The sequence below is a fragment of the Sebastes fasciatus genome, chromosome 7 (genome assembly GCF_043250625.1).
Source record: "Sebastes fasciatus isolate fSebFas1 chromosome 7, fSebFas1.pri, whole genome shotgun sequence".
NCBI lineage: Eukaryota > Metazoa > Chordata > Actinopteri > Perciformes > Sebastidae > Sebastes > Sebastes fasciatus.
In genome coordinates this window covers 25,767,364-25,788,222 of record NC_133801.1, presented here as the reverse complement: position 1 = coordinate 25,788,222, position 20,859 = coordinate 25,767,364, and the positions used below count along the sequence as shown (strand labels likewise).

The following is a 20,859-nucleotide window of genomic DNA, read 5'->3' as shown; positions in this document are numbered from 1 at the left end:
TATCTGTTGGTGGTCAACATACTTGTCTTGTCAACCGACCTTGTCTTGTGGGCAAGGCATCGGTTTAGGCAGCGAAGATCCAAAATGTGTCTAAAATCTACCGTCTTCTTTGGAACCAGGAAATACGCAGAGTAAAACCCTGTCTGTCTGTATACTGTATGTGTATATCTCAGAGAATACAGGCGGCTGCTGCCCAAATTAAAAAGGTGTAGCTCTGTGATGACAAGCTCAGAATAACAACTAACTGAGCCATTAGCACTGCTGAAAGATGACCAACTTTTATAAGTCGGAACCAGTCAAATAAAAAGTAGAGCACCACATCATGTAGTAATGGAGGAGGTGACACCTACGGTACAGTCACCGTTCATTTCCCACAAGAGAGGCTCACTATTATCCCTCTTTGACCAGATAGTTGCAGGAACTGGTCACTGGCCCCTGAGCCAAAGGATGTCACTGATGGCCAGTCGGCCCCTGAGTTCATGTTTATTTATTTATTTGACCTTTATTTAACCAGGTAAAATCAATTGAGAACCAATTCTCATTTACAATAATGGCCTGGCCAAGAGGCAGCAGCAAGAGTATAAAAACACAGTCCACAAAAGTGACACAAACAGCACAGATACAGTACAGTATGACAAACATACAGTATGCCATGACAAGACATGAGAAAATGGCAAAAAACAGCATAGGTAAATAAATAAGTCAGAAATTAATAAACACTATGTACAAAAAAAAGTGGATTACTGGATGTTCTTTGTTAAATTGTAATGGAAGAGAGAGAAGTGAGGGCTGGTCAGCAAGTACAGCAGTCATCTATGACTTGTTGCTTTTGTTTGAACATGTTGAGAGATGTGAGAGCTGTGAGTTTGAGCGTGTTTTGTAGTGAGCTCTAGTCATTTGCAGCAGCAAAATTAAAGGAATTATGGCCAAAGACAGTACGGACTTTTGGAATGATGAGCCTAATGAAGTCACTGGATCTTAAATGTCAGGGTAAATGACTCCATTCAATAACCTCGTTAATACCAAGAACACTCTAATAGGGACAGTGTGAGAATAAGGCAGGAGGGATGTGCCCTGCCTGGTTTACTTCTGACTATGCAAGCACAGAGAAAACCAACTCCAAACAGAAAGGCCTCCAGCTGGCTGGGTCTGGTTTCAAACTCAGGGCCTTATTGCTGTGCTAACCGCTGCACCTTAGCCTTTAATTATTTATAATTCTTTATTGTTCTTTGTGGAAATGGACTTCCAGTGGTCAACAGCTCTTTTATGAACATTTGCACAAGAACCTTCAAAATCAACGTTGTGAAGAGGAAACCATCAAGATGACACCCGTCATAACTGAGCTCAGGGCTGTTTGCTCGGTGTGTGTGTCAGCAGCAGGAGGACAGAGCCGTGTACGCACAACAACATTCTGCTGTCTGGTCTCTATTGAGAATTGTAAAAGCGTCAGTGTTGCACAAAAGTATCCAGACTAGGAATGTGGGTGGGCAATGGTTAACCAGGAAGAAAACAACTGGAGTCACTCTGTGGTGTTAAATCCAAAGCAGTCGTGCAGTATCTAACAGATTTGAGACAATGGAGCAAACAGTTCCCAAATTCATCAAAATAAAGAGCAGGCACTATGAATTTACCTTCAAATACAGCACACAGGTAATAGTGACTTACCACCGCAGCCACAAAGACTTCTCCACAGGTGAGTTTCGTCAAGACTAATTGGCATGGGAGTTTATATTTGAATAGTCAAATCATGGAGAGTCATTAGTTTGTGAAGCAGAAAAGAGAAAGAGCCTACCTGTGGAGGAGCTCATGGAGTCTCGAGGGTGTGTGTGTGTTCCTGCTCAGACTGAAGCGCTGTGGACGAACAAGGTTCACAGCACACAAAGACAATAAAAGACGCTTTGAGCAGGTGAGATGTCGACTCCTTTCTCCACAGCCATCTAGGTTAAACATTTACTGACTGCTAGAGAAAAGCTGTGTGCTGAGAGTGACACATTATGGTGGAAGAGACAACGCTGTTACAATGGAGCTTCTAAAATCTTGGTGCATTGGACAGCTGCCATCAAACAACCTCTCAAAGTGAAAGTGCTGCATAGCTGGCAGCCTAAGAGCTGAAAATGCCTCTTCCCTTTTAAAATTTTAATCGATAACAATATATACCGATCAGCCATAACATTAGGTCAGCATGACCGGTCTGCAGCTACGCAGCCGCATACGCAACAAACTGCGCTGCGATGCACTGTGTGTTCTGAAACCTTTCTATCAGAACCAGTATTTACTTTTTCATAAATTTGAGCTACAGTAGCTCTTCTATCGGTTTTCCTTCCTTGGACCACTTTTGGTAGGTCCTGACCACTGCAGACCGGGAACATCCCACAAGAGCTACAGTTTTGGAGATGCTCTGACCCAGTCGTCTAGCCAGCACTATTTGGCCCTTGTCTAAGTCGCTCACATCATCCTTATGCTTGCACATTTTTTCTGCTTCCAACACAGAGTTCAAAGATCAAAATGTTCCCTTGCTGTCTAATATATCCCCCCCCACTGCCAGGTGCCATTGTAACGAGATAATCAATGTTATTCACTTCACCTGTCAGTGGTCTGAATGTTACGGCTGATCTGTGTCCGTTTTAACAATAACTATGAGAACACTGATTGCAGCATAACATTTAATGTAACAGGTTTAAATTACACTCTATCATCAACATTACAGCACTGATCTTTTCATATACAGCACAGAATATGTATTACATCATTTTGTTCTGAGAATAGACATCTGATATGAAATAAAAGCCAAAATAAGGCAACATTGCACATTGAAAATCAAAACAATGTAGACACACTGTATTTACTTTTAACAAAAACAACAAGGATGTGTATCATCTGAGTCGTTTTGATACTGGATACCTCAATTTAATCATGATTTTCTACAGAACTATTTTGTCTGTTAACCAAAGTTCTCAAATATTACCGAAACAAAAGCAGGTGTGCAAGAACTTTGCCTATAAAATATTCTAAAAATGCCAATTTTTAAGTAACGGACACAATTGAATTTGTCCCAAAAAAAAAAGTACAGATGTTGAACACATTATTAAATCCAACACGCATTAACGGGGTGAAACAAACTACAGCAGCACTGTTGGTGTTGAAATAAGGCAGCTGAAAATATCTGAGGACACAATCTGTTGGCTCCAGATAAGAACAACAAAGACAGATTACACTTGAATGTTAATACAGTACAGTAACAAGATTTGATCTGCTGAAATAGATTAGGAAGAAAAAACAATAATGTACACTTCGGCAGCTTAAAAACTGCATTTCAAAAGTTATTAATATGGCTTTGCATAGATGTGGCTGCATGTGGCTCCAAATACAATGACAGCCAAAAGTCTGGAAGACGTTAGGGAAGCACCAGTTGGACTTTTCTCTCCTGATACCATTTCAGATAAAACGATAAATTACAGTGACAGAATGACGGCGGGTGTATAGTTTGTTTTTAATAAGCTCTTGTTATGCACTGTGGGCGGCCTGCTGTGACTGGATGACTGTAGCTGATAGTAAAAGAGAGTTTTACAGTGACATGGAAAAAGTAATTAATAAAATCAGTATCGGTGGATCAGATCTGTGCATCCCATTACAACATAATGACACACCATAAATCCAACTGAAGGTCTAACCTCAGCTAACAACATTTACAATGTTTAGAGAGGCGGTTTACCAACTGAACTAAGTCAGCTCCTCTATATCCCCATATATCTTACACTGTGTATACTGTGTACCACACATCTCACCCTAACCTAATACTGTCTCCATCTCTTGCTCCAGTGGGTTACTGAGGTTGATCAAACTTCACAAGCATGAATCAAACACAACCGAGTCACTAGAAAACATGTCGGCATTGTACGTTTCTGCAAACCATGGGATACGTTGAATGTCGACTTGCCTGAACCAAACACACAGTATGTTTCATATCAGCCACCTATCACACTTAACACGCAACGTAACGTAATGTAACAACGTAATGTAACGCAAAAGCGTAATGCAACAGCGTTTAAATTACACTCTCTCATCAACATTACAGCACTGATCTTTTCAAATACAGCACAGAATATGTATTACATCATTTTGTTCTGAGAATAGACATCTGATATGAAATGAAAGCCAAAATAAGGCAACAGCATAACGCAACAGCATAACGCAACAGCGTAACGTAACAAAGTGACAATGTGAGTTGACAGCGTAACATTAGAAGTCCAGGCTGCCCAACATTTTTTAAATGTTTCCAAAAGGGCAAAACCGTTGGCCCTACTTTAGTAGAGGTCAAGCAGTGAGCGGGGGTACGTGAGCCATGCTCACTTTTGCCTTATTTTTACTCAGTTTTTAACCAGGCAATATTGTTTCAGTTTAGTTTTTCTTACAGTAAAGGATATTGTTTTTTATTTAATTTCAGTTTTCACCGCTTATTTTGGTTTTAGTATTAGTTTAGGATAATAACTGTGGTGTGGACACACTCTGATTCAAACCTGACATGCCTCTTGGTGTTTACTGTTTATTTACTTTTTCTTGTGGATGGAGGCGGGGCGTCCTTCTCCAGCATCCGCAGAGTCTGCCGGACGTCCTTCTCCACCCTACGGAAGTGCAGCCTCTTCCAGAGGCTCGGCTGCTGCTGACGCCCCCACTCCAGATCCCTGAGGAAAACCTGCACAGAGGGAGACTGGGTGACTGACACACGCCTAACAATGGACCTCATTTATGCTTATGGAACTTAGTTTTTCCCTAATTTGCACTGCACAGTCGTGTGTACCTTAAGCTGCTGCTGGACACGTTCCCGGTCCCAGGATGAGGCGTTCTCTCGTATCACACTGAGGATGGGGTGCCAGTTCTCGGAGATGTCTGAGCCCTCAGTGACTGAAGCCAGGACCTTGACTCGCCGGCCACTGTGGCTCTTGGGAACACCTCGGACATACAGGGACTGCTTCCCCACATCACTTAGAGGGTTCAGATACAAGCTATACAAAGACACAACACATAATGTGAGACATTCTTCATGGATTATGTGTAACAGCTAGCATGTTGGACATTAAAGCACAATGTCAGCCTCTTTTAAATCCAGGCTAAAAATGGTTTTGTCTGCAACTGCTTTTACTAAACTTGGGACTTTTTATCTCTCTATTGTATCTGCACTGAAACTTTTCTTTCTTTTTCTTTCACTGTTTTGTGAATTTTATTTTCCTTCTTTTTAAGCCTCCCCTCTCACACACCAGCTCCCAACTATCACATGAGCATTGAAGTGATTTAATGTCTGAATGAGGCTGTCAGATTGCAATTCATGTTTGTGGATGTAGTGAAGAGCTGCTTACTGCACAGTGTGAATGCTGGGGTGTTCCCTGCAGGCGTCCACTAAAGTCAGAGCAGCGTTGTCTCCGATGTTGTTGTAGGCCACGTTGAGCTCCTGGAGCCCCGTGTGCTGCTGGAGCCTCTCGGCCAGATCCAAGGCCCCCTGGTCCCCCAGCCCGGTGTGCATCAGGGACAGGTGTGTTAGGGACTGGTTCTCTGGCAAAACCTCCATCAGGGTGCATGCTCCAGACTCCAGCAGAGGGTTGTCACACAGTCTGAAGAACACATGGAAATAATGAGACACAGCTGGTCTTCTACCCAGAACAGACTGTACATGCAAATACCGACACCTGCAAGAGGCCTGATGGCATAAAGAAAGACTGTGTTTGACATCTAGCAAATGGTCAGAAAGAGGTATGGACTCTGTATTATGGATAGACGTCATGTGTTTTTTCTACATAGTGGAGGGTACTCACAGAGAGCTGAGCCAAGAGCCACCATGACACATTTAAGTTGTGCTGGTACAGCAATGACGTGGTAAAAGTTTACATTGATGACAAGTCTGTTGCCTGGAAGTAAAGTGAACCTATACGGACAACAAGTTTTGGAATTGCAATGTTTAAACCTGATCTACAGTACTGAATGTGTCTTTATTGAACATTTATTGTTTCTTTCTTTTGTTTTGTTTGTCTTGTGCAGCATAAAGTGACAACTTGCATTTATTTCATTGTGCAACCCTGCATTGTAGAATGACAATAAATGAACCTTGAACAAAGTTTTACTAATCTTCTGACAAACGCTGCATTTATACAGCAACCTCAAAATAAAAGCTGCAAGCACTGGTTAAAAGGGGCAGTTAGCTGATTTTGCTCATAAAATTCAGTTTATTTGTCGTGGTTAGAACCATTCAGCCTGTGAAAACAGTTGGATCATAACAGTTGAGAATTGTTTTTCAGAAATAGCAAGAAGCACTGAGATCACAGACTATTTGGGCATGTCCAGTATGTGTGTGTGTGTCTGCAGCTCAGGACAGGTAGGTGTGCTGAATATAGTTTACCAGCTGCTGAGAATAGAGATGGGTTAACCCCCGGGTTCATGAAGTCAGGAGCTGGGGAGGATTCTCCTCTTAGCCTCTCAACCACAGTCTGGAGGCTGAAGCAGGATGTTGCAGACACAGCTGTCTGTTACATATGCATTTGTTTTAATAATGTCCCTGTATACATGAAAACGCCCCGCTGATGGAATGAAATTGAGCTGAGGCCACTGTGTGATTTAATCAGGCCGTTAATCTGCTGTACAGGCTCCAGGTGAAATATCCAAAGTGCCTGTCTTTTCTATCTGTCAATCTCTGGGAATATACTGTGTATAATTAATTGAAATTTGCATATTCCAAATTAAAAGACAGCAGCACCGTAAAGCGAGGATTCCTTTGGACACTCAGGCTAAAAAAACATGAAGACATGAATAAAAGCGTCGTCTTACTGTAGAGATCTAATAGAGCTCTTGGGGTCGAGCAGCAGATCTCTCAGGAGGATGCAGGACTCAGGACCCAGGCTGTTAAACTGCAGACTGAGGACAACAGAGACAGGCAGACACAACAATCACAACACACACACACAGCATACACATGCTAGACGAGCATGGGAGTCATCTGAAGTCAATTAAATTGCATTTAAAAAAAACATCAGTAATGAGGATTATGTTTAACACAAGCTACATTTACATGCACACTTTGTTTCATTCTGATTGAAATCATTCCGATGCAAGATTTCGGTCGGTTGTGAAAGAATCCCAGACAGGGCGATGCTGCGATGCTGCGATGCTGCGATGCTGCGAAGCTGCGATGCTGCGATGCTGCGATGCTGCGATGCTGATTCTTTCACAACAATGACCCGCTAGCTGTACATTATCCCGCTTATTACACGGCTACTTACTGAAGAAATCAATATTTTGACACAAAAACGGTCCTCCAGAGTCCAACATCAGAGCTGCGCCCATAGCAACGGTCTGTTATACATAGCAACGGTCTGTTATACAGAAATTACAGACCGCTGTGATTGACCAATCAGAATCGCGTATTCAACACAGCCGTGTAATGATGGTGGTTATCAACTTGGTAAATCAACATATACACATATATATATATATATATATATATATATACACATACGTGTGTATATTCACTGCAAACCACAAAGAACAAAAACGAAACAAAAAAACAAAGTTATTGATTTTGTCTCACTTGAGGTTATGTGTGTGTCTGAAGGCAGGTCCCAGAATCTGAAGCATGTCATGAGTCAGGAGACAGGAGGACAGGTCCAGCTGTTCAAGCTGATAACTACAGGAGGACATCATAACAGTAAATATGACCAAGATTATAATTACAATAACAGTTGAAGCTGCAACTCCAGTTCAGAAGGAGATTCTTTGGATCCACTTTGTAAATAAAAGGTAATTTAGAAATAAAAATATCACACAGAGCCGCAAAAAGAAAACAGAAAACACTGTTTTCTATAATACTAGTCGCTACATACTGAACAGGTACCAGTAAGACCACAATCCATACTTTACCTTGCAGGGGTGCATGACAGCACAGAACTCAGTACGGAGCATTTGAGTGACGTCATACGAATGTTGGTGAGGCGGATGGTTCTGATTGAGGCCAGAACATCGGCAGTCAGTCTGGGGTTCTGAAACTCATACAGAAGGACCAGTAGATCCATCACCTCCTCTGGTGGCTGCGGCTTGCTGAGCTCTAGCATTAAATAAGATAGAAATATCTCATTATCCATTCAGCTTTCTGTCTAAAGCAAAAGAGAAATAAGTGTACTTAACAGACAAAAATGCACCAAAGACCTCCAGTCTTGGCTCAGGCAGGGCTCAATACACAATGCCATTAATCCTGGTATACAATGTTGGGGCATATTTCCTCTAGGGGTGGGGAAAATGTATTAATGTAATTCTTATCTTCTAAGATTCTGAATCGATTCACAACTTCCAAAAATACATTTTTAACTATGCTTATTTACTCCCACGGCTTTCTGCCTCGCGAGCACTGAAGTCACACAACGTCTGAGAATTGAGAAATACTCAAAACTTTTTAGTTGAAAGTGTTTATTTGTGCAACTTAAAGCTTCAGTAGGCAGAATGGGAGACTTTGACCAATCACAGGTCATTTCAGAGAGAGAGCGTTCCTATTGGCTGTGCTCCGGCTGGTGGGCGGTGCTTGGTATTTCCTCAGCAGATCTCAACATGGCTGCCGGGTCACAAACTTTCTCATTTGTCTCAACTCACACTAGCCCAGTTACGAGCAAATGAGGACTTTCTTGTAAGTTTCTTTTAAAGGTCACATATTATGCTCATTTCCAGGTTCATAGATGTATTTTAATGTTGCACTAGAACATGTTTACATGCTGCAATGTTCAAAAAACCCTTTATTCTTCTCATACCGCAGCCTGAGTCTGCCTGCCTCAGAGCCTAATTCAGCCTCTGTCTGAAAACCACTGATTCACAGCCTGTCTCCTCCCACTCTGCTCTGATTGGTCAGCGTTTTCTGTCAATCAAACGTCCTCAACAACAGCGTCACCCTCCCCCTCCCTCCCGGAGAAGCTCTGGAGAGAGGAGTGGAGGGAGAGGCAGCTAGAATAGAGCTTATAAACCACTTTAAAGTTTATAAACCAGAAACTTCACCCAGCGCACGTTACCGGAGGAATCTGATCAGAAATCGGCGACACATGATGAACATCTGCGGTCCAGATTCCAGGTTTTCCTGACGGTTTCTCTCAGGTAAATAATACTATTTATAGCTCTGTTAGTTAACTCAGTGTTTACCTTATGCATCAACTCTGTAAACCGTAAACATACACTCTGTTTTACGTCTGTCTTTACAGATCCATCTGTGAGAAATGACCGACAGAATCATCCCAGAGGAGAGCAGACAGCTGAGAGCAGATGGGAGATACAGAGCTAACCCGTTAGCATGTAGCTACATGCTAACGGGTTAGCTACATGCTACCGCTATGACACGGTGTGTAAACACAGCGACCATCAGGGTGGAAAATAGAAGATGTGAAACAGTAGTCAGTTCATTATTTCTGCTAAAAGATAAATGTATGGAAGATCAGAGTAATGGTATATTATTTACAGTAGTAGCTGTCTCTGTGTTACCATGACTACAGACCACCGGAGCTTAGCTTACCATAGTTTACCAGAGCTGAAGACTTTCTCCTGTACCATGTTAACATAACTAACTAACAGGTGAGATGATTACAAATGCTGTGAATAATTAATATTGTCATCTGTCAACTCAAATAAAGTTTGACTGTGAAACAGAAATGTGTTGTGTTGCTTACAAGTCACTATTTACTACCTGTACTCTGCTACATGCATGACATCAAATATATATAATATATAAATATCATCTGTTTAAACAGTGTAATTACATAAAGCCTTTGTGAAAGAACATGTTATATTTAGATGATGGGAGTACATGAAGCCTGTTCTGATGGTTCTTGCAGACTTTGCTCAAGTTCGGTTGAGGAGGAGAGACAGTGACGCGCTGTGGGGCGGGGTCAGCTACTGAAGGTTCTCTCTGGTTCGACCAGGAAACCCTTACATGGCTTGCATTTCTCTAATGACGTCAGAAGAGAAGGAAAAAAAGCGAATTTTTTTTCTGCACCCATTTCCGGACAAACGGAGGAGGAGAAAAAGAGAGAGGATGGTCTTTTATGATACTATGGTGGCCTGTAGACACACTGGGGACAGATATTGATGTTTAAAAGACATGGAAAAGTGCATTTTGCATAATAGGTGACCTTTAAGTTAAAAGACTTCACAGCACTTAACAATACAATCATTAATATCAACTTAAAGTCAGTAGATTTGTAATATTTGAAACCAAGGTAGGTTCAGCTTCTTGAAACATGAAAACAAAGCATGCTGTATAAACAAGACTGAAAAAGGAACATACACGTTACCTCTGACAAGGTACTTCCGAAGGACGTGTGTGATCTGGGCCACAGTGGTGCTCTGAATAGTGCATCCAAGTTGCTGGAGAAGGACACGGTTACCGTAATGCAACAGTCCGCCCATGAAGATGGGGTAGAGCTCAAAAGGCTGGCCCTCACTGTACTGCTGTGGCTGCGGCCCGTGGACTCCCAGGAGGCTTTGCTCCACCTGATCCAGGACATCTTCGTTGTGGCTATCCTCGGTGCGGAACATCTCAGCTGCCATGGTTTTGGCAATGCTGCCTCTGCTGTGACTGATGATTCTGTCATAGAGCTTTGGAAATAGCTTAAGGAGGTTGAATACAGGAATTATTCGGAGAACGGTGAACTTAGAAAGGATGGTGACGAGGGCACCGACATCCTCACTTGCCTGACCAATGACCACAGACACCTGCTTGGTCACCTTCTCCAGAGCCGATTTGTTCTCTCCTAGAACCACGTAGAGAGCCGCCAGGTACTCCTGCATGGCTGGGACAGCAAATACATAGCGTTTCTCATCTTGCTCACTGGGGTCTTTTGGAAAATGCTTGCCTCTTTCTACACAGGGAACCAAGAAGAAGTCTAGTACGTCAATCCTGAACACAGCCAGCTCATGTAGCTCCTCATCCGTCTTGGTCTTCCCTCCGATCCACTGCTCCAGTTCCTTTTCTGAGAATGACGTGCGTCTGTATGTCACACCGTCAAATGCAAGTTTCCCAAGTCTACGGACTACATTCAACATCAGAGGACTGTGGTGCTCCTGAATGGGCCTGCTTCCTGAGCCCAGCACCTCACCTCCAAAGTTGAGCCTGAGGAAACTGGTGTATATGCCAGTCAGCGTGCGGATGGGTGCCTTGGCGTCGGTGAAATGGAGGAAGTGTAGGGTAGCACATGTGAGCCAGCAGTAGGAGGGGAGGAAGCAGGCTGTAGCCAGCTGGCTTTCTCTCTGTAGGTTGAGGTAAAGCAGCTCTATAAGAGCATGGGCCCCTTGGTTACGTGTAGTCTCCTCGCTGTGCTGCAGTAGGCGGCTGGTGAAGTAGGCCCGCTGGCGGTCCGGGTCATTGAAGCCACAAATCTGTGCATAGCGACTCACATACTTCTGAGGAATACGATCCAGGGCAGACAGTCTGGTGGTAACCAAGATGCTGGCCTGGGAAACATACAGCAGCCAACTTCCATAACTTGGAAATAAATTAACACACTTTAGAACTAAACAAGGATTAAAAAAAAGATGTTTTTGATTACTAAGGATACTTTTGCAAACTCCTAGGCTTGTTACGCCTCAGTTACTTTCATTGATTTTGCTTGGGCAGGAACACAGCATGCCTCTGAAGAACAGAGCCCAGTCCCTAATGAAAAATGGGGGAAATGACCTGGACTATAATGGCTCACGTGGTACATTGTTCAAAGCTCTAATTCCATCAGTATAACCACAGAGTCTTGTCATACTAACCACTCTGATTATATTTTCTCTTTTTAACAAAATTCTGCTTTCATTCACAAATGTTTTACTTTGTTAAAATATTGTCAGAGAAACTCAGTACTTCCTGCAGATGTTTCACATTAAAATTCTAAAAGTAAAGGGGAGGATAGGAAGGCTGTGTACTGATCCTCTGTACTTGTATTTGGTACCAAACTAAATTATTTTTGTTTCTTCAGATTACCAAGTTAACAGTAACTGTGTGGCATGGCATCGAGAATGAAGTTGAATTGTCCTTCTGCCCTTTAAGTAATGCTCCACATTACCAACCATTATCATGGCGGCATTTCAACATGGCAAATAGATGGATGACGGTCTAAGGCAGATTTCAGAGAATCAGAAATAACGTGGCAGTGATGGTGGCCTGTGCCTTACCTCAGGCAGGAGGTATTTCCTCAGCAGGTTGACCACCACTACACCTGGAGGCAGCGACTCATTAGGATCACTGCACAGCTCCGTGGCTCCCATTCGGAAGTCCAGATTCATCTTCTCCATCCCATTGAAGAGGAAGAGCACATCCTTGGCCTGGTTTCCCTCCCCACTCAGCAGGGGGTGGTTCCTCAGGTGGAGGTACTTCCTGCTCACCAGGGCCCTTAAGGAAGCCGCCCTATGAGGCAGGGAATTTATCACTGTATTACTAACATACTGTACTAACAGCAGTGTGACGCAGCTGATGTTGTATAACTCAGTGGTTTTCAGAGTGGGGTCTGTCCTTCAGGAGGTCCCCCGCAAAAAGGGGAATAATTTATCCATAAGTAACACAATGACATAACGTATGACTATTTTGGTCATGGGTTTCATACACTTTCTATTATAAAACATAAAAAATCAAAAATCAGAAGGACAAAATATTATCAAATGGGGGTCCGAGGCTAATTTGTGTCAGTTTAGGGGTCCTTGACCTTGACCACTGACCATACCCATATTCAATTCATTGAATTTAAGTTGTACACTCAATCAAATCCATGTACTGAGTGTTACGCATCAAGCACCTGTACAATAGGGCTGGGCGGGCGGTATCTGTTTTTTCTATGGATGCTTCGATCAATTGGCCACCAGCTTACACCGCTTTGATTTTATGCCAACCGGTTGATCCGGCAATTTGTCATCATGACACGTTCTGGCAAATTAAAAAAGTAGCCGACATCAGCAACAGGTGCCAATGGCCTCACATCCTCAAATCCAGCATGTTGCATTAGTAATAAGCAATATGACAACGTGATTAACATAATATTATGTTCGTTTATAAACGGACTGACGGAGCCACTAGTGTCTGACAGGTCGTGGGAATCTGCTGAGCCGAGGCCGGTGTCTTCGACTGACACCGACAACATGAAGAAGATCACATTTCAGTAGAGGTGGGAAGGGGGAAGAGGAGCATGTTGTGTTTGTTTACTAGAAAGTTAGACTTGAGGTTCTCTGCAGTTGGGTGGAAAAAAAACGTGCGTATATCAGCATCGGCCAAAATGAGTTGGAAAATATCGGCATATCGGATATCGGCAAAAAGTCAGTATCGTGCAGCCCCTAATTTTCATTTTAGTGACCGTTCCTCCAAGTTTTGGTGGAGCGGCTGCTGACTCAAGTGCGAAACCTAGTGGTTAAATTCAGTACACCGTCAGGTCCGGTGTTCTGGCTTAATATCAACCAGCCCAACCCCAGCGGCTTGTAGGGCTGGGCGTCACCGGTTACTTTTCATTTCGGCAGCCATGTTAACAGGTTAGAGCCACCCGACAGACCGGGTGAGCAGTGCGGCTGCAGCCGCTCATACGTGTGTCCACACAGACAGCGTTGCTGCTGCAAGGCTGCTACTGCAGCCCTCAACAGATCATTTTCACTGTCTATTTTTGCTGAGAGCCAAACGCATCACGCGGAAAAAATAGGCGACACACGTCGAATCTGTAGATGAGCCGAGCCGCGCAGCCGAGCCGCGCAGCCGAGCCGCGCAGCCCGCGGTCCATGTGTCTTCTGCACAGTACTGGTCCAACAGCGTTGGACTCTACGCTGGATATCTTCAAACTCTTTCTTCACGTGGGTTTAAATGTAAAAGGTTATGTCAAAGATGTAAATTATTTTAAATGTAATGTAATTCCCAGTTTGTCTGTGGTGAAAGGAGGTGAAAACACTTTAAAATAATAAAACAACAGGAAATATGTGAAAAATAAACAAAAAAAATTTCCAAATATATTGTATACTGCCATAGCAACAATAACAGTAGTTTGCTGTATGCTTAGAATGTGTTGATCGGCTCTGATGCTGGAGAAATGACTAATATAACATGATTCCACATTCAAGATATCAGATATATCTTGCTCAGTCCCTCTGCCACTGGATCCTGGACTTTTGTCAGATAGAAAGCAGGTGGTTAAAATTGGTATCCTGGTCTCCAATCTAGTGGAGAGAGTGGCTAATTTTAGATTCCTTGACACCAGCATATGCCACACTCTGAAGTGGGAGGACAACACTAGCCTTATTATCAGCAAGGTCGACCAGAGGCTTCACTTCCTGCACCAGCTTAGAAAGTTTGGTGTGGCTAGAGAGGCAATGCTCCAATTTTATAGAGCCACAGTGGAGAGTGTCCTGGTCTTCTCTGTCACAGTCTGGTACGGCAGCACAACCGCCTTTGAGAGGAGACAGTTAGAGAGAGTGGTGCGAACTGCCTCTAAAATCATAGGATGTGACATCCCATCTGTGGCCTCCATCTATGCCACACGGATCAGCCACAGGGCGCAGAAGGTGATTACCAACCCCTCCCACCCTGCTAGTTCTCTCTTCATACTCCTTCCTTCTGGAAGGAGATTTCAGAGTCTGAGGTGTAGGACATCCCCCCTCAGGAACAGCACGAACCCTGATGCTATTAGGCACCTAAACTCTAATGCATAGGCACTTTGCAGGAGGAAGTTGAGCTCCATCCAACATGCACTTTAGGAATGCTTTGCACTAGACACTTTAGGGGAAGATGCAATAGCACAAGGCTCTTCACAGTATTTTAGCATTTTAGGATTTTATTGGTTTGAATGATTGTATAAATGTATGTGGTCGTCTCCTATGTGCACTATGTTTTTTTTTTTTTATATGTGTGTGCTTTGGTCTGTTTTTAATGAGCACTGCACCGAAACAAATTCCAATCAACTGTGGGTTGACATGGCAATACAAATATTGAATTGAATATATATGACATGAGAGAACCGTGAAAAATGCCACTGAGTAGAGGAAGGTTATCGTACTTTGACAGTTGGCCAAGGTCCTCACAAGAGAAAGGAACCAGCAGTTTGAAGTTGGTCAGGGTGGTCCCAGCGCACCAATCCAGCACCAGCTTTCGGACCACTGTACTTTTCCCTGTTCCCACGGCCCCGTACAGCAGCACATTGAGCCCCCGGCCCTCGTTCCAGGCATCGGTGGGCTCAAACAGTTGCTCCACAATCACAGAGGGGGTGGAGGGGGACTGGGTTTGGAGGGGGGAGCTGAGCAGTCCTGCCCTCTCCTCAGCTTTTCTTTCCAGGATCAGTGGATCCACATGCATGGTCTCAGGGCTGAAGTAACCACCGAACTGTTTCTCCTCCTGAGGAAGGTGGCTGAACCACAGGAAGAGCTTCCTCTTGTGGATCTCTATTGGGTCCACTGTAAGAGAGAAAAGGTGCGTAGTTACACTGAGTATATGTGCCTTCCCTTTCTGGCATCGCTATGACATCATCAGGGAAGAACAACTAATGTTTCTACCACTGCTACTGCTACAACTAATAGTACTTCATACATATACACTATGGTCACGTTTACCACCGTCCTGCAACCTTTGACTGAAAGACTCAGTGGATAAAAGTGTAATGAAGTCTAAACAGTTAAAATCAACATTTATTTTACTGTTGTAGTTGTATGTAAGGAAGCCACACTGTATGTTGTCAAATAGCAATAAAGCTTCAAACTGAGTAGTGCACCTGGTTCTGAAGTGGTGGAGCAGAAGGTCCTGCAGTGAAAGCCAGTGGCGGCATACAGAGAAACCTCCACCCTCCTCTTCCACCTCCATGCTCCAAGCAGCTGACTCAGCTGTCTGGAAAACACAACACATCATACAGTTTGGTTCTAATCCGCAGAGACAAGCTAGAAAGGTCACTTCAATCCCACAGTTAATTACACACTCTCCTCACAATGCGGTTTTATTCAAACTGATCCTATATCAGCCTCACATGGTAGTTTATTGGCAGAGAACAGCTGTTAGGCAGGTTATAGCAGGTAAACTGACATACCCCAAGGCACTGACATTTTATACAAACGCACACAATCACATCTCGAAACTCAACTAAGACTTGTCCAATGCTGCTCTGAGAAACTCCAAATGGCACGACAAGTATAATCAAAGAGGATTTCTTTGTGTGGCAATCTAAGGAATGAAGCAAGAATATGAAGCAATATGATGAATGTCTCTTTCCCAGAAGGCAGCAGAGAAAATAAAGTGAAGCTCATGTGAGTAGCTCTTTACTTCCTCTTATTACGCAGGAGGAGAGACAGTAAAAACTAAAGCAATATATAATAGAGAGGGAATTATGACCGGTTTAGCTTCATAACAAAAACCAGTATGACAACGGTAATAAAGGAGTGGATGTTGAAATACATGGTACATTTATTGTTTGACTTTTGTTTTTTACCTTCGTATCGAATTGGTATCGAGAATCGTGTTGGTGTCGACTACTAAATGTCTGTTATGGTGACATCACTAGTGTAGGCCTATGGGAACTCTCAAAACGCTTAAAATATATTGCGGTGCCAAAAGGCACGGTGAAGAATTTTGTGTGCACCTAAAAGAAAAAGTTCCAGTGCAACTGATGTAAAAGGTTAGTCTGGAGCCCTGACACAGCCATAATAATTCGTCACAGCAACTCCAGGACAACAGGAGCATCAGAAAGAGATGTCTGACAGTCATCCAAACACATGCAGCAGAGAGGCTGCACAGAAAACCTGCTGGGTTCATTCACCTCAGCACAGATACCAAAGTGGTGGTGAAAAAAGAAATACATGTGGTCACAGACGGATGTAAAACAAGGTCATCAGACTCAAATGCACTGTGAGAAACAGGGCACCTCATAAGTACACACTCCATCACACTCCACATCAGGGGTGACTGGTTAGCAGTGTGGTCTGCTGCACCTGCGACTACACTCATAAACAATGACACGTGGCGCTATAATGCAATGTTAAGTGTGCATCATGGACACAATTACTGAAACTACTATTGGAAATGTTTCTGGAAGCATTTCATTAATCATATTGTGACAAAAACCAGGAAGGCCCAGCAACATATGTGAAAACACTCAACAACCAAGAAGTCTATTCATAAATTCTGACCTCAAAATCCTGCAAAACAGCTGCAAAAATCATGACCCAGTGTGTGATGGAATTTTTCTATCAATTCCTCTCTCCTTGGTCGGGAGGTCAGAGTGTCTCTCAGAGTGTCCCTCGTGTTGACATTATTGGGTTGGAGTCCTGCCTAGGGGCGCCACCCTTATCTGTACAGCTGTGTCTGTAGTGGGGACCATAGAGCCAGTTGCTGGGGCAACCAGGGTCAGAGATGCCAGAGGAATCACGTGAGTCAAAACATGATAAGGATAAAACACTGAGCACCAGGGAGAAAGGGCAGAGTTGTGAGGCCTTCACGCAGAGAGCACATCAAATGTGGAGACCTGATAATTGCTCCTTGATCAAGCTTCAATAAACTTAATGTGTAAGACATCAACAGCTCCGGGGCCTCTTCCTTCCTGTTGACTGAGTTAACCTGAGTGTCAGAAATTCCACAACACAGTGTACATAGGGATCGAAATGGATTCACCTCAGAACACCAAGGGAAGCATTTCAATCAAACTTACAATAATTATTCAAAACGTCACCAATAGCATCGAATGTGTTTGTTGAAAGTAGTGAGAAATGAAATAGAAACATTTCGTTGATTCTTGGTTATATAAAAGAAACTACTACTACTAAGAAACAAAAGGCGATGTTTGGAACAAATGAGAGAATGAATTTCAGCATTATAATATTCATCATCTTTATATTATTTTATTTTACCATTATTATATTATAATTATCAATTTTGACGTCTAAGACTTTTCATGTGATTTTGAAGGTATTACGCTCATAGTAGCCGGCAGATCATTTCACAGTTGTAAACGTAAATGTGTCCCAGTTTCTTTCCTGTTGCAGCGCGATGTCGGCAACTACTAAATACCAAGCACCGCCCACCAGCCGGAGCACAGCCAATAGGAACGCTCTCTCTCTCTGAAATGACCTGTGATTGGTCAAAGTCTTCCATCATGGTGCTAGATTTTCTAAAGCCTGAAAACGGAGCCATGAGGAGGTGCAGAAGTCTACTTATCTCTCAGAACACTTGAATTACAATATGCTGAAAGGTTATTATGGGATTTTTGCCCGATGAAGGCAAAAATATTCTGCCTACTGCAGCTTTAACTATGTCCTCTTTGGGGCGCCACTGTAGCTAACCTGGTAGAGCGGGCGCCCCATGTACCAAGGTCCTTACCGCAGCGGCCCAGGGTCCGAATCCGACCTGTGGCCCTTTGCTGCATGTCATCCCTTTTCATCCCCTTTCAGTACTATCTCTGTCTCCTTCAATAAAGGCATAAAATAAAAAATAAATAAATAAAAAAAAAAAACAAGATGTCCTCTTCATTATCAAATTATTACCCCACTATTACCATGTTATTACCAAGCTGTAATGAAAAATGTTGCAGAGAATTATTTAACATCTGCATCCCAAATCAATAACCATCAGACAGTTTACACATGACTGACATTTGAGGCTCAGTATCGATAACAGTTTGTCACCAACCTGTGCAGTGAGCTCATCCTTCTGTTCTGCTGCCTCTTTATGCCCAGGAGCTTTCTGTGAACAATAGTTAGCATCCAAAGTGAGACAACGTAAAGACATTTCAGTCCTTATATTTACATTACAAACATACGTTAATGATTCTTTGTGTTATAAAAATGTTATCCTTTCAGAGAAGGACTCAAGAGAAATGGCGTCAGATTTACGTTGTATGTTGCAAGTGTGATAAAACATGCTCACCAGGAAATTACTGTATATTATTTCACACGCACAGATATTAACTGCCAATCGCACAATATAAGTCCTTGTGCACCAATTCAACAACCGAGTTGTACGGGCAGCTGAGTAATAAGGAGAGAAAGTTTGACACCTGTGTGTATGTGTACATACATACGTACAAGGAATTTGAGCCCGGTGTTATGCAGCTCTCTATAAGTACTTACACAGAAATAGAAATAACAACTATATGGACAAGGACAACGGTGTCACATGTTCATGAATTATTCATGATCTGCCTTCGCCGTCAGAGACTGTAGGTGTTGAAAGTGACCAATCAATGAGCGGACACATCAGCAACTGTCTATTCAACCCCCGCCTCCAAAGTCTCAAAAGTCAACCTGATGAGCGAGCGAGTTGAGCAGTTGCGCTGCTGCATTTGTGCACGCGGAGCAGAAATTCTCCCCCGAGAGGATGCTTTTCGCGATTACTGTTCTGTGTGCACGCAGGTTTCGATACAAATTAAACGCCATAGAGGAGGATCCCCCAGACCCCCGTTACATTAGGCCCCCCCACATGTCCAGAGCTTCCTACGGCCCTGCTCTGAAGAGACTTAAAGGTCCCATATTATGCTCATTTTCAGGTTCATACTTGTATTTTGTGTTTCTACTAGAACATGTTTACATGCTGTAATGTTAAAAAAAACACGTTATTTTCCTCATACCGTCTGCCTGAATATGCCTGTATTTACCCTCTGTCTGAAACGCTCTGTTTTAGCGCATTTTGACGGAATTGCAACAGAATTGCGTTGCTAGGCAACAGCTTGGGTCCATGTGTACTTCCTGTCAGTTGATGTCATTCACATACACTGCAACCAGGAATAAACTGGGACACATTTAGAATGTTTACATTTAAAATTGTGTCAAGGGTCTAAATATTGTATATTTCGTGACATCACGAATGGGCAGAAATCCTGACAGCTTGTTTCAAACGCAGAGTTTCTGAATACGAACTGTGTGTATTTCTCTGTGGATTGAGTGTTTCGATACTTTCACAGTATTTATACAGGACTTAAGCCTGCTTTATAATAAAAAAACGTGAAAAAAAAAACACTTTTTAATAATATGGGACCTTTAAAACAATGTGACAACAATCTACTCATCCTCCACTTCCTCAAACTATCAGGTCGTCTCATATTTTTAAGACAGAGCAGATTTTTAGGGAAGTTAGAATTATGTACTAATATAATACATAATAATATTTGTAGTGTATTTACTATTGTAGTAAGAAGGTCCTCAGGGTTTGTTTCACACATCTCCAGCTGACTTCTCTCTGCAGTGCTGCTGTGTTGCTGGTATAAAGACATGTCTCATAAAAAGGGAGCAACCTACTGGCACTCCTAACTTAATAATAGTTTATGATAAAGTCACACTAACAAGAAAAACGAGCAACTGGAGCTAAAATATGTCTCACAGCTGACTTTAACGTTTACAAGTTTTATTCATGTACACTCTGAATCATAATGTCCTGTCATGGAAAATAAAACAGTTATATAACTCACAGAGGTCTTCTGGTCCTGTGTCCTCCTCTCCCATCGGTCGATGTGTCTTTACCTCATTTACTCTCAGTCATTCTCATTCTTCATAATTTATATTGGTGTCTCCCTGTTGACTAAATAAATACTGCAGCGTGACACCAAAGAAATACTTCGGTCATATGTCCTCCTCTTCCTCCTCTTCCTCCTCCTCTTCTTCTTTTTCTTCTTCATCTTCGTTGGAGATTTATTGGTCACTACTTTATGACTCATTACCGCCACCAGCTGGTCTGGAGTGAAGATCAGGATCAGAACTACTCACTGATTTAACTACTGAAGAAAATGAAAATAAGAATACGAGTATTAGGGCCACATTGATGAAAAAAAATAAATCTGAGATTTCGGGAATAAAGTCATAATATTACGAGAAAAAAGACGTAATATTATGAGAATAAAGTCAGAAGTTTACCAGAAAAAACTCATA

At 42.7% G+C, this 20,859-nt stretch overlaps 1 protein-coding gene across 2 annotated transcripts; it reads right to left on the bottom strand.

The window, feature by feature from the left end:
* Window positions 1-2,649: 2,649 nt before the first annotated feature.
* Window positions 2,650-20,604, bottom strand: nlrx1 (NLR family member X1). Of its 2 annotated transcripts, XM_074639982.1 has the most exons (13): window positions 20,403-20,603; window positions 18,629-18,682; window positions 15,729-15,841; window positions 15,021-15,414; window positions 12,172-12,403; window positions 10,308-11,466; window positions 7,903-8,086; window positions 7,574-7,669; window positions 6,814-6,900; window positions 5,355-5,606; window positions 4,799-5,003; window positions 3,911-4,693; window positions 2,650-3,545 (listed from the first exon to the last, which is right to left on the bottom strand). In XM_074639982.1, the coding sequence occupies exons 2-12, from the start codon at window positions 18,643-18,645 to the stop codon at window positions 4,544-4,546; spliced, it is 2,889 nt and encodes a 962-aa protein (XP_074496083.1). In that variant the 5' UTR covers window positions 18,646-18,682; window positions 20,403-20,603; the 3' UTR covers window positions 2,650-3,545; window positions 3,911-4,543. The 2 variants fall into 2 exon arrangements, with proteins under 2 accessions (XP_074496083.1, XP_074496084.1); XM_074639983.1 differs by lacking the exon at window positions 6,814-6,900 and having other exon boundaries at window positions 20,403-20,604.
* Window positions 20,605-20,859: the final 255 nt, after the last annotated feature.